Source organism: Lepidochelys olivacea (assembly GCF_965140295.1).
Source record: "Lepidochelys olivacea isolate rLepOli2 genome assembly, chromosome: 1".
NCBI classification, from domain to species: Eukaryota; Metazoa; Chordata; order Testudines; family Cheloniidae; genus Lepidochelys; species Lepidochelys olivacea.
The window spans coordinates 9,709,874-9,723,405 of NC_140411.1; the positions used below are offsets into that span (position 1 = coordinate 9,709,874).

At 54.6% G+C, this 13,532-nt stretch overlaps 1 protein-coding gene and 1 long non-coding RNA gene across 2 annotated transcripts; one reads left to right on the plus strand and one right to left on the minus strand.

The window, feature by feature from the left end:
* Window positions 1-2,710: 2,710 nt before the first annotated feature.
* Window positions 2,711-9,442, minus strand: ANAPC15 (anaphase promoting complex subunit 15). The gene is made up of 4 exons (XM_084629289.1): window positions 9,164-9,442; window positions 5,458-5,517; window positions 3,949-4,086; window positions 2,711-3,204 (listed from the first exon to the last, which is right to left on the minus strand). The coding sequence occupies exons 1-4, from the start codon at window positions 9,281-9,283 to the stop codon at window positions 3,157-3,159; spliced, it is 366 nt and encodes a 121-aa protein (XP_084485415.1). The 5' UTR covers window positions 9,284-9,442; the 3' UTR covers window positions 2,711-3,156.
* A 178-nt stretch (window positions 9,443-9,620) lies between these two features.
* Window positions 9,621-11,957, plus strand: LOC311514544. Its single transcript, XR_014709901.1, has 2 exons — window positions 9,621-9,995; window positions 10,337-11,957. It is a non-coding gene; the product is annotated as an uncharacterized lncRNA (long non-coding RNA).
* Window positions 11,958-13,532: the final 1,575 nt, after the last annotated feature.

A 13,532-nucleotide genomic window follows, 5' to 3' on the forward strand; every position in this document is an offset into this window, starting at 1 on the left:
ATGGACTAGTGACTACACTCAGGAGAACCAGCCAATCAGCTGGCCTCCCTGGGCCAAGCAGGCCGGAGCGCATACGGCCCAGGCCACCAGAGAGGGTGGCAGGAGGCCAGGGCTCTGTTTCTGGCTCACTGGGTTAAAAGGTTCCTGAACCCCATTTACAAAAAACAGACAGTAAAGCCAGAGGGACACAACTCCTCTCTCAGGCTTTAAAAGTCACTTCACCCTTCAGCCACAATATTTAAATAAGTCCCAAAATATCACCCTGTAACCTTAACTGTGACCACAGGAGATGGTGATACACAGCAGAGTTTAGAGTGAAATATGGACTGATCTATCGTAGATGGAAGGTGCTAAGCTCCTACAGTGCGGAAGGATGGTCCAGGGGTTGGGGTGCTAATTTGGGACTTAGAGCTGAGTTCAATTTCCTGCTCTACCATGGACTTGCTTGGACTAGGTCCCACTTTCCCCGTGCCTCAGTTCCCCTTCTGTACAATGGGGATAATTGCACTGCTGTGCCTAGGGTGTGTGAGGATAAATCCATTATGGCTCGTGATGAGCTCAAATACTATTGTATCTTATAGATAAGACAGAATATATCATATTGCCTCTATATAAATCCATGGTACTCCCACATCTTGACTAGTGCATGCCGATGTAGTCGCTCCATCTCAGAAAAGGTATACTGGACTTGGAAAAGGTTCAGAAATGGGCAACAAAAATGATAAGGGGTATGAAAGGGCTGTTGTATGAGGAGAGATTAATAAGACTGGGACTTTTCAGCTTGGAAAAGAGATGACTAAGGGGGGATATGATAGAGGTCTATAAAATTATGACTGGCGTGGAGAAAGTAAATCAGGAAGTGTTATTTTTTCCTTCTTATAACACAAGAATGAGGGGTCCCCAAATGAAATTAACATGCAGCAGGTTTAAAACAAACCAAAGGAAGTATTTTTTCGTACAACGCACAGTCGACCTGTGGAATTCCTGGCCGGAGGATGGTGTGAAGGCCAAGACTGTAACAGGGTTCAAAAAGGAACTAGATAAACTCATGGAGGATAGGTCCATCAATGGCTATTAGCCAGCATGGGCACGGATGGTGTCTCTAGCCTGTTTGCCAGCAGCTGGGAATGGGCAATGGGGATGGATCACTGGACGATTACCTGTTCTGTTCATTCCCCCTGGGACACCTGGCATTGGCCACTGTTGGAAGACAGGATACTGGGCTAGATGGACCTTTGGTCTGACCCACGATGGCCAGTCTTATGTTCTTAACTTGAGGCAGATAAGTACCTTACCCACTGCGCTGCCACTGAAAGCCCTTTGAAGTCTTTGGCTAAGTGCTAAGCATTTTCTGCACACTCTAGTGAGCCTTTTGAGACAGGACCAACCCAGCCCCACATCCATCCACCCCCCAGCTTTGGGTCTGGAGCCAACCTTGGTGTCTCTCCCCATCCTCTCTAATGGATGGAGCTAAACACCTGCCTTTGGGGCCAAGTAGATCCCAAAGTGAGCTTTATTACTGGGGCCCATTGTGACGGGCACAAAAGGTAAATCTTTAGTGGCTAAAGAGATAGCAAAAGAACAAAGCAGATTACCTGAGTAAATAAACAAAAGCCACAGACTGAGCTTAACACACATCCTTAACACACTAGACAGGTAGGATACAAATTAACAAATTCTCACCCTGAGTGATAAACAGGCTAGCAGATTCTTAAGGCACAAAGTTGCCTGGGCTTTCCCAGGTTTTCTTACACAGACTAAAGCTCTTAGCCTGGGACCATCACTTCTCACAGTTCAGTCTTTGTTCCTCAGGTGTTTTCAACTGAGTTGTTGTAGACAGAGTGAGGACCCCTCATGTTGTCATTGTCCCTCTTTTATATCTTCCCCCTACTTACTGGAAAGCTTTTTTGCTGTGACCTGGGTCAAACGCTTTCCATTGTGTAGAGCTACCTGACCAGGGTTAAACAGTTCCCATTGTGTCAAGCTCTCTCTGAGAGGTTTCTATTGCACACAGTTCCTGGGGTAATCCTTGTGTGCATTTCCTCAACCAACCACTAACATTGTTTGGCTTCATGGTCAATATTCCCCGCTTCCGATACAACGATACACGTATACAAATTGGATACACACATTCAGTAAATTATGACCTTTCCAATGATATCGTATGAGACCCATCTTGCATAAAGTATCTAGTAGTATACCATATTCGTATCATAACCATATTTCTGTTAAGAATATGGGATGTAACATCACACCCATATATACACAACTCATGCACCTTGCTCCTGCCTCACGGCAATTGGGGCCTATCTCAGGGCATCCTGACTGCAAAGGCTGCTGACCAGATGTGACCGTGCGAGCCAACCCATGAGAAACGTGTTGGTTTTGTCTGTTATTTGGACTGTAACAAAGTCACTGACAGGCCACTTATTTCTGAGCTAAACTGCCTGGTCGCCGGGGACTTCCTGGGCCCAGCACGATAGAACTGAGCTGTCTGACGTTACACTGGGCTTGGTAAACTGCTCTCTGATGAGTCACTCTAGGAATGAAATGAGAACTGCTCCCTGGGTCACTGGCACTATGCAGGGAGGCTCCCCTTTATATGAAGTGACAGATTGTCTTACTAAATATACGTATAGCACACTGGGGCCTTAATCTTGGGTGGGCTTCTAGGTGCTACTGTAATACTACTAATAAAAAACCTCAAAAATTGTTTTGAAGTGTTATTTATTGGAAAACCCCAAATTTCTGTGAGAGCCAGAGACGCACAAAGCCAGCCCCAGCTGCTCTGTCCCACCCTGGCCGTCCCGTGATCCCATGTAGAGCTGTATGTTAACAGTAGCTGCCCTGGCACAGACACGGCACATGGGCAGGTGCAGAGACCGAAAGCTTCTCTCCAGCTGGCTCCGTTGTGGGGCGAGAGGCTGAGCCAGATTCTGTTCCACGCACCGTTCACAAAATAATCACGAGACAGACGGCAGTGGAGACACTTCCCTAACCAGGGCTTCCAAGTGCTGCTGTCCATCAGACCCTGCACTGACGAGCCGTCCCATCTGATGCCTGTAGGCAATGCCAAGCCAGAAGGGAGAGTTCTCCTACCCTCCTTCAGCTCCAGCGGACGCCAGCAGCCTTTAACCTGGTCAAGATGTAGCTGGGTCAGATCATCCACTGGTCTTGGTCTTGCTCAGCTCCTTCCATGTCCACCTTGGGCAAATGACACAGGAAGGATAATCCCTCATCTTTCGCGAGTCCACTCCCAGCGGATAGCCCACAGGCAGGCTGGCTCTCGGAAGGGATGTGTTGTGGGAGGGAGAGAAGGGAAATGGGAGGCAGGACTCCTGGATTCTATACTCAACTCCACTGCTAAGTGACCTGGGACAAGTCAGCATCTTTGTGCCTCTGTCTGTCAGACTGGGACAGTGATATTCCCCAGCTCCTGGGCGGTGACTGGAAAACTCACCGAGACAGCTCGGCCTTACTACCGGTCTCTGGAAATAATACCAATCCCTGGAGCGCTCCCGCCAGAGCTCCCACAGCAGGGGGGAGAGATCTGCCAGCAGGGCTGAGAAAGTGAGAGGAGGCTGCCTGGAGACCCCTGCGATGGGGCGGGGGGTGGGTGTCCTATGAGGCACTGGGGAGGGATCTGTGCAGGCTGTTCCACCGGGGAAAAGCCCAGTGTCAGGAACAGAGACTGGAGCTGGGGTTGGATGATCAGGCAGGCTCGTTCCCATGTGGGGTGCAGGGTGCTAGGGAAACTCTCAGATTGACCTGTCCTGCTCCCCAGAAGGAGCCTCCCTGGGTATTGCTGCTTTCCCTGCTGGGGGATGGAGGTAGTTAGGTGGTGTGGCGCTCCCCAGCCACCTCTCTGCGTGTGTCCCCACGTACTGGGATCTGTGGATGCGAGCGTGGCTCGGTTGCTGAGGTCCACCAGGCCCCACCCCCACATACCTCATTGATCTCCCCGTCATCCGGGGACTCGTTATAATCGTTCATCTCGTCCATGTCCTGCATGTCCTCGTCGTCCTCAGAATCCTCTTCGCTGTCTTCATCGTCTTCGTCATCCTCCTCTTCCTCCTCATCGTAATGCTGCAGACGCCAGGGTAACCCACAGCTGTCAGCCCCCTGCAGCACCGCTCCACAGCCGGCCCTCACGCCCCATTCCCCCAGCTCTTGCCTCCCATGGCCTGGCTTTCCCTCCCCCAACCCTAGGGATTAACCCATCCTCTGGCCCAGCACCCCCTGCACCAGCACCCAGTGCCCTCAGCTCCCGCAGCACTCTCCCTCCCGGCTCACGTACCCACACACTGGGGCCCACAGATCTCCCACAGCCTGTAGTTCCACCCCCACCCTACCAGCTCACCTCCCCTGGTGCGGGACTGGAGACACTCCCTCCCCACTCAGCAGCAAACCCCCAGAGGAACCGCACCACTAACGAACGCAGGAGAGTCGCCGAGTACAGCAGATCACTTCCCATTCACCCTGCTTCCTAGCGGGAATCTCGCCCCCTTCCCTGCCAGGGTCTCGCTTCATGGAGACCTCCTTTCCAGAGGAGGGGGCTAGCGGGAATACAGTGAACCCCTCCACCTTGTGGGCTGAGCGTGTGGCCTCCCTGGTGCTCCCAGCCGGAGGTAGGAGAGGAGGGTCTCGGCATTTTCCAGATCACTGGGAGCTTCTAACTGGAGCTGAGCTGACCCCAAGGAGCCCCTGGCAGTCACCCATGAACAGAGCGTTCCACCGCCATCTGTTGGCAGCTCTAGTTGTAGTTAGGGCCCCGGGTTTTTTTTGCAAATAGGAACAAACACAAAATAAAACAAACTCACTCATTTGCAGAGGCAGGTCTTTTCCCAAGGGGCTGGGCCCGACACTGCGCCCAGGTACACAGGGCTGCAGCGCCACTCACTCAAATTTGGCCTGGCCACCCCATCGTCATCACAACGGAGGGGCGGCCGGGCCAAACCTCGGCGGTGCTGACCCCGGGCGCCACTGCGACCCTGTGGGCCGTGTTGCAATGCTCCAAGCAGGGAGCCGGGCCCAGTCAAGCAGGACAGGAGGCGCTGCTGTGGGGTGGGCTTGCCCTGCAACCCCCCTGGGTCTCTCCCCACCACGCAAGACCCAGTGCCCTGCCCCCTCAGGGCTTCCCACCTCCCCCCAGGGGCAGGCCCCAATTTCCCCTGCCTCCACATGGGTAAAATGGAACAACACTAAATTCCCCTCCCCCCCGGCAAAAAAACCAAACAATAAAAATAATGTCACGGGCCGTAGTCATAGTACTCAGCACAGGTGAGCGCTCCACTGGACTACACTACCCAGAATCCTCAGCAGGAAGTGATGTGCACCTGTTTAGCAAGTTAAAAACCCAGCACACTGCATTGTTAACCGCACAACCTCCAGATCCTGGTCTTCCCTTCTTAACAACCAAAACCCTACAGCACAGAAAAAGGGTGTCAGGATTCTTACCTCAGAGGCAGGTTTTCCTATAGGGACCAAATTATTGTCTTTTTCGGCAATACTCTGCAGCTGGGGGTGGAAAACAGACAGAGGAAAGTCAGTCCGAAAAAGCTGATGCTACACAATGCCTCAGTACAGTACCCTGCACATCAAGCGTCGTAGGGGGATAAAAACCAGCCTTGGTTTTCCCCAGGAACGTATTGCACAATAAGTCTATATCGGGGTGGGCAAACTTTTTGGCCCAAGGGCCACTTTGGAATTGCGAAACTTTATGGAGGGCCAGGTAGGGAAGGCTGTGCCTCCCCAAACAGCCTGGCCCCCGCCCTCTATCCACCCACTTCCCGCCCCCTGACTGCCCCCCTCAGAACCCCTGACCCATCCAACCCCCCCACCTGCTCCTTGTCCCCTGACAGCCCCCTCCTGGGACCCCTGGCCCCTAACCGCCCCCCGGGACTCCACCCCCTATCCAACCCCCCCTGCTCCCTGTCCCCTGACTGCCCCCCAGGACCTCCTGCCCCTTATCCAACCCCTCCTCACTCCCTTACCACACCGCTCAGAGTGGCAGGAGCTCGCAGCCGCGCCACCGCACTGCCCAGCAGGAGCGGTGGGCCGGTGGTGCAGCGCACTGAGGCTGCGGGGGAAGGGGGACAGCGGGGGAGGAGCCGGGCGCTAGCCTCCAGGCCAGGAGCTCAGAGATGGGCAGGACGGTCCTGTGGGCCAGATGTGACCCGCAGGCTGTAGTTTGCCCACCTCTGGTCTATACCCTTTCCTTTAAAGCATCCGGAAGTGGCTATTGGCAGAGGCAGGACACCAGAGTAGATGGAGCAACTGACTGATCCATTATGCCAATTGCTAAGTAATCTGCAGCTCTTGGGTCACGAAAGATTCAAGGAGAAAGATCACTTCACCTGCCGCTGAAATGCAGCCACTTCTGGGTGGCAGCTGCTTAAAAAGTTGCCTTGTGTTATGTGCTTAGGCCAGCAAGTAGAGAAGACTGTTTGCAACTGAAACCACAGGCTGAATTTACACTAGAGATTACCCACAGGCCCTGGGGCTCACAAAACAACTCTTATTAAAACTGCCAGGGGGAATATAAAGACCACAAGCGACCAGGGCCTTGATTGTACATCTCATCCGAACGAGGGCTCTCCCTGCAGCCCAGCTCTGCAGATCAGCTCAGCACTGGATCACGGACGCCCCTTGCTGCAGCACAATCCTTCGAGGTCTCCCAACCCTGCTAAGCATGTTCTAGCCAATGCAGAGACTGAAGCAAAGAGAAGCCACAGAAGGAGGCAGGGTTAGAACCCAGGAATTCCTGACTCTCAGCTCTGTCCACTAAACCGTGACGCTGGCTGCCCACAAGCAAGAAGGCATTTTGCTCCAATGCAGCACAAGGAATTCTGCTCCCTGCTCTACTTTAAGACGGCTCCGTGGGAGCAGGGTCTAAAATCTGCAATCTAGGCTTGGCTGTATGCGATCTAGAGCTCTGGAAAAAGGATGATGAACATTAGAGGGGGAAATGCCCTATTAGGTATCCCAGCTCCCCTAGGCCAGAGCAGGATTAGTCCCGAGTCACTTCTCCAATGCTCTGAACAGTCTAGTTGGAAGTGACTCGGGCAATGACGCTTCCACCGTTGTAATCCCTGGCTTTTGTAATACATCGCCGCATCCCTCTGGAGACTGCTCCAGGGCCTGTCACAGCTCCGTCTCAGAGTTTTCCTGAACATCTTTGCAATGGTTCTCCCATCTGCCTCAAGAAGCATCGTTGCACCCAAGTCCCTTCACAGAGCAATCCCACTTTGGCCTTTGTAGGTCTGTCTGAACTCCTTCCTGTTTCTCAACACCTTTCTGGTCCCAAGGTGCTGATCAGTGTTGGGCTGTACCCATAGTACCTTTCCCAGCATTGCTGTCATTGGCGCAGCTCCCCAAGGGTATGTCTACAAAGCAGCGTAAACCAGGCTTCAGCCTGGCTCAAGCCGAATCCCCCTTGCGTCCACACACCAATTGTGCTAACCCTGAGGCTTGAACCTAGGGTCCCAGGACCCTGCAGGGCTGGAGGGTCCAATCCCATTTTAAGTTGGGACGCAGGGTCCGAGCTCTATTGCTTTCCTGTGAGCACATGGCACTGGCTTGACTCGGGTCCCAGAAGTCCTCCGGATGTATCCCAGAGTTCCCTGGAGAAACTTCCTTAGTCCTCTTTATGCCGACAATCTGTGGAGCTGTCTATTGCTCTCTGTTGCAAAGGAAACCCACACTTCCCTTTGCTGACCTGAACTCCTGCTATTTGCATTAACCCATTATCTCAACAGTCTGCAAGTACACTAAGAGAGACCAATCAGAAAAAGCTTTTTTGCAAAGGGAGCTGCTTCCTGGTAACAAGAGCACAGCCAGATTTTGGTGAATCTGTGGGCTGAGGCCAGTAACACTTTGGACTTCAGCAAAAGCAGAAGGAATGACTGTGCACGCCAGCAGGTAGGTAAAATGCTGGTAGCTCTGCTCAGCAGAGCCTGGCTGCTCCCGCTCCCTGCAGGGCAGCCCCCTGATCCCCGCTCCAGTCTCTGCTCCCCACTACCCTCCCTGGGGCTACATGGGCAGGGGCACTTGGGTAGCACGCACTGTTAGGGTGGCGAGTGGGAGCCAGCCCCAAAACTTCCCCACAGCCTCCACTCATGGCAGCTTCAGCTCCGACTCCTCCTTGCTGCCATGCAGAGTTTGCCCAGAGCAGAGAGCAAAGCTGACAGACAGGAGGCAGCTCCCGGCTTCCAGGATGTTGGGCATCATCCTTCTTGTTATCATGAATCATTAAAAGAATCTGAATTTAAAAATGCATGTTAATATCACCTCTGCAGATCATTAAACCTCCTTTTAAACAGGAATTGTGGCACCTCAATCGTACTCTGACATATGCATCAGGAACCCAATGAGAGAACCCTGGCCTTCACTTTTTATCGTGCTATGATGCTGTGTTTTTTTTTTTAGTTTGGCATTTCACTCAGGCAGGATGATGAAAATGAAGCTAGTCAGTTTTATTACTGGATTCATGGACCAACATAAGGCTATGCTATTTGGATTGCAAACGCTGTAAGGGAACATTTAATGCTGATCGAAACCACAGACTTATCAGCTGAATTAAAAATAGCCACAGACGCTCCTGTTGATTGTAGGTTGTGTAAAACCCTTGATCTGACCGTGTCCTCTGAGTGACCATCAGCTCAGTTACAGTCACTAGCTTCATGGTCATGTTATGATTTGTTTGCTTAAAGTAAGGACATGAGCCATGAGTGACACTGGTTTAAAATATTTTAAAGGCACCTAGTGGGATTTTCAAAAGCCCTCAGGGCTCCTACCCCCCCCCCCAGTGCCATCAAGGGGAATTGGGCACCTAGATCCGTTTGAAAAACCCCCTGGACACCGAAATACTTTTTAAAATGTAGCCGCTGGTAACGGCCCAGAACCCACCGCCGCACGGGGCAGCCTGCTCAGAGCAGGGGAGAGACCCAGCCGGGAGCGCGGAGCTCCGAAGGGGGCAAACCCCAAGGCAGGGGAGGAACCGCGCCGGGTGCCGGGGGGCGGCGGCGGGGGGGGGCCCGGCGGGCAGAGCCAGACCGGAATCGGTCCCCGCCTCAGGAGAAGCGCCCCGGCAGCCAGGGCTCCGGGCCTCCCCGGGGAGCCCCTGCGGGCGGGGCGGGCGGAGTCCCCGGGCCCCGCGGCTCACCCAGGCCTGGTGCTGCTGCTCCTGCTGCTGCAGCTCGTTCTCGTCCACGCAGGGCCGGTCCAGGTTGAACCAGAGGGACTCGGTGACGCGCGGGAAGAGCGAGGGGAAGAGCGTGGACATGGCGGGTCACACCCGGGGGGGGGGCGGGGCGGGGCGTCGGGGCTTCCGGGTCCGCTCCGGAGCCGCGCGTGGGTCACGCGGAGCGGCACGTGCCGGCTCCACTCACCGGACACCAGAGCTGCTGGGCCGGGAGCGCTGCCGGGGGGAGGAGGGGGGGGAAGGGTTGCGTGACCCGGAAGTATATCCTCCTGCGCGCCGGAAGTGACCGGGTGGGAGTCGGCAGCCCCTCCTTTCACGCATGCGCCGTGCTCGGGGAGGCGCCGTGAGTGTAGCGAGAAATGGCGTCCCCCGCCCCTCCAGTCTGCTCGAGTGGCCCCCCCCCACCCCCGCCGGCGGGGCGTGTCTGTGGCAGGCCTGAGCCCCGCCCCTCCTCGGGCTGCGTCGCTCAACTCGGGTCCGCGGGCGGGGGAGGGGCCGGAAGCGCCTGTCAGGGGCAGCACCGGCGGGCGGAAGTGGGGCAGGTCCCGCCCCCCGGGGCTGCTGGGGCCCGCCCCTCCCCCCGCGCTGCGCGTGACGGGGGCGCTGTGAGGCGGGGTTACAGTCCCGGCGCGGGGGGGCCGCTCCCGCGCGCAGGAATTCCCCCGCCCCGCGCCGTGAGAGATGGGGAAACTGAGGCAGGGGGCGGTGACCTGGCCGCCGGCCAGCAGCCGCGCCGAGCTTTGACCTCGGGCCCTTCCGAGCCCTGCTCTGCCTCGCTCCTCACGAGGCCACGGTGAGGGTCGCCGCTGGTGGCCCTCAGAGCCGGGGCCTGAGCCCGCTGTGCCGCGCCCCGTCGGTTATTATCCTTCCCGGGGAGCCCGCTGTGAGCCGGCCCGGCCTGACACTCGCTGGGGGCGGGTCCTGCTCCGAGCCGGGGGCTGGAGGCCCCCTGAGGTCCCTGCCCGCCCTGTGGCCCGGGCCTGAGCGGCCTCCACCAGGAGCTGGGCGGCCCGCTGGTCTTTTAGAGGTGGTATTTTATTCATCGCCACGGGGGCTGCCACCGAGCAGCGGTTGGCCAGTGAAAGAGTTAACGGTGTTTTCTGACTTCGGCTAAGTTCCTTTTCTGTTCCGTAGCCAACCCCAGCAAAACGTTACGGCTGCCAGAAAATACCAGCGCGCTCCGCCGACGGCCCGGGGCCAAGGCGATTGTGCAGTGCACCCCCGTCAGGGCCCTGGGGAGCTGTAACACGGCAATCCGGGGACATGGTAAAAGTTCGTCGTGGCTGGCGCCTGGTGGCTTGTGTGCAGAGGGCGTGGACTGTGTTGAGACCTGGTGCGCTCAGATGCAAGTGAGCCAGGTGCACCCAGAGAGTCGTGGTCTACTGAGCTCGGCATGAGCAAGGAGCTGTATTCCCTACTTCCCGGGCGGGTGTTGGAGATCCGTCAGTTAATAAAGTGCTTTTGACAATCCGGGCTAGTTATGGATAAATACCTTGGCTCATTCGGACAGAAACAGGCCCATGGGGTTTACAGTGCTGTCCTTTCAGATTCGGGCAGCCCCACTGGATTTGCAAGATTAGGAAGGCACGATGCCTAAGGGGATGGTGTCTTGTCCAGAATGCTCTTTACTCCCGTGAGATGATTGTGGGGCTTGAATGTCCCGCGGTGGACAGCTGGGATGAGGCAGGATGGTGCAGTGGTTTGGGCCCCTGTCTCTGGCCTGACGCAGCCCTGCTAACTCCTGGGAGATCCCAGTCTAGTGGAAAGAGAGCCTGAGACATGAGGCCCGGTGTGAGAGACCCAGTATGAGGCCCAACGTTTGAACTAAAGTAGGGATCGAGCCCTGCTGCTATGAAGCAAAGGTCGTAAGAGTCAGGCTGTGAGCAGAAGTCAGGCCCTGTTATAAAACATGCCTGCTTGCAAGTTCACAGAACCTGGCAAGAACAAGGCTGGTATTGCAAAAACACAAACATTCCTGAGAAGTGCTAAGCACAGGCCACTTGTGATGCTCTGTACCTTCAGGGGGGGACACCCAGCACCCCCACGGTCATCCTTATAATATGATTGTGTGGTATCCAGTGCAAAAATTAGTCATGTCAGGTGTCTTCGGAAGGCTTATGATGCACTGAGCATTGCTGTCATAGTAATGTTATAGGTTGTAATTTTTTTTGTTTGTTTGTTATGAGGCTGAAAATGTGTCCTCATGGCTTAAAACAAGCCCAGGCAAAACTCTCCAAGAGCAGAAGGGCAATTTACACCTCATCAGGGCAGGTATGGGACAAACCCAACCCAGCCCAGCCTCACAGGAACAAAGGACACTGGCCTAGGCAGCAACAAAAGATCTGTTGGACTCTCGAGTGAGTCACCCTCCTTCCCTTGGTCAGTTTGGGACTGTGATGAGGTAATGCTCACCTGACTTTGAAGGGGGGGGGGGCAAAGCCAGGAGGGAAGAAAGAACATGATAAAAGGGAGAGATGTTTGCCAGGCTCTTCCTCCCTTTTTCACCTCCATCTACAGACACCACTACCAAGCCACTGAAGCATTGATCAAAGGGGAGAGCCTGGTTGAAGGGCAACCAGACAGCCTGTGGTGAGAAGCATCTAAGTTTGAAAGGGCATTGAAAGTGTTAAGGTCCGCTTAGAATGCGTTTTGCTTTTATTTCATTTGACCAAATCTGACTTCTTGTTTTTTGACTTCTAATCACTTAAAATCTATATTTTGTGGTTAATAAATTTGTTTGTTTCTTCTACCTGAAGCAGTGTGTTTGATTTGAAGCATGTCGGAGACTCCTCTTGGGATAACAAGCCAGGTGCATATCAATTTCTTTGTTAAATTGACAAACTCATGTAAGCTTGCCGCGTCCAGCAGGCATAACTGGACACTGCAAGATGGAGCTTCCTAGGGTTGTGTCTGGGACTGGAGATATTGGCTAGTGTCATTTGGTTGCACAATCCAAGCAGCGGCTGGCCAAAAGTGCTCACTCACGTAACTGGGAGCAGCTTACATGCCAGAGGCTGTGCGTGACCAGCCCAGGAGTGGGGGTTCTCGCAGCAAAGCAGGGTAAGCCTGGCTCCCAGCGTCAAGGATTGGAGTGACCTAGCAGATCACCGGTCCAGATAACACCAGGGGAACGTCACACCACTCACGCAAGCACATTCCAGCAGTGTGGTACCAGAACACCCCGATACCTAATACGGTACAAACACACTCCTCAAAGATAACAGGAACATGCTGACCCCTCTTAAAGATAAGGTCAGGATGACAGGGTGATGGATAGAAATGTTCTCATTGAACCAACACGTACAAGGTGATGGGTGGTAACTAACTGCATCAGAGAGGCAACACTTAACTTGTTTGTATCGAGGTATAAAGAGGTCTCAGAGGGGGTGTCTTTGTCTGGCCTGGCGGGAATGGAAAGTCCCACCATTCACAGGGCTGGTCCATTGTAACGGGCATACATGGCTCAGTGGTTCTGTAGAGTCGACAGGATACTAGGACCATGTGTCATCAATAATAGACCCGGCCAGGCGCCTTCGCTACTGAAACGGATCTGTGGTTTTATTAGGCCGTTTGGTCGAGGTGTGCCGCGTCGGCTGTCTGCGCAGAGCTAGGGCAGCACGCTGAAAGACCACATGTACACGCCGCCAATGACTGACTACAGCCCAGGCAGGGAGGTTTTCTACAACCCAGTCATTTCGTGACACAGTTTCACAAAGTCACCCCCAGGTCAGAAGCGATGCAGCCAGAGCCACCAAATTGTCACCAGCCGTGCCCCTGGGGGGTGGCTCATGCCTCGTCCCTTCGTTTCCGGCACCCGTGTGACTCCTCACTATGCCAACTGTGATGGTGCCTGGCTTTTTTGACAGGTGAGGAACAAATCACAAAATACCGATCCCCCCCCCCCCATGAATAATGTAATAGCTACTTAGAAGGAAGAAGCAGCAGGCAGACCTGGAAGCAGGAGCTGCCGCTGCTACTCAAGTTGGCGTGGCTGGGGGAGCATGAGGTGGCCCCGGGGTGTTGGCATCAACTCCTTTTGCCCATGCATGGGGCCCATTGAGGACGTGCCAGCCCCATCCCTGCCCACTGCAAACTCTATGCAGCCCAGGCTTAACTGCTGCAATCCTGCCATGGCTCACCAAGTCGTGGTTACGCAGCAGCGCCCCGATAAAGTGACTCCTGGGCGTGGTGAACTGCCACAGTAACAAGGCAACTACGAGAGGTGCTATACCAAGATTTGCACCTCACGCAGCCCCACATGCTTTGAATTTTGGGGAGTGGCATTTGGCTACTGCAGAGAGTGAGTTGTGACATTGAAATCCACCCCGAA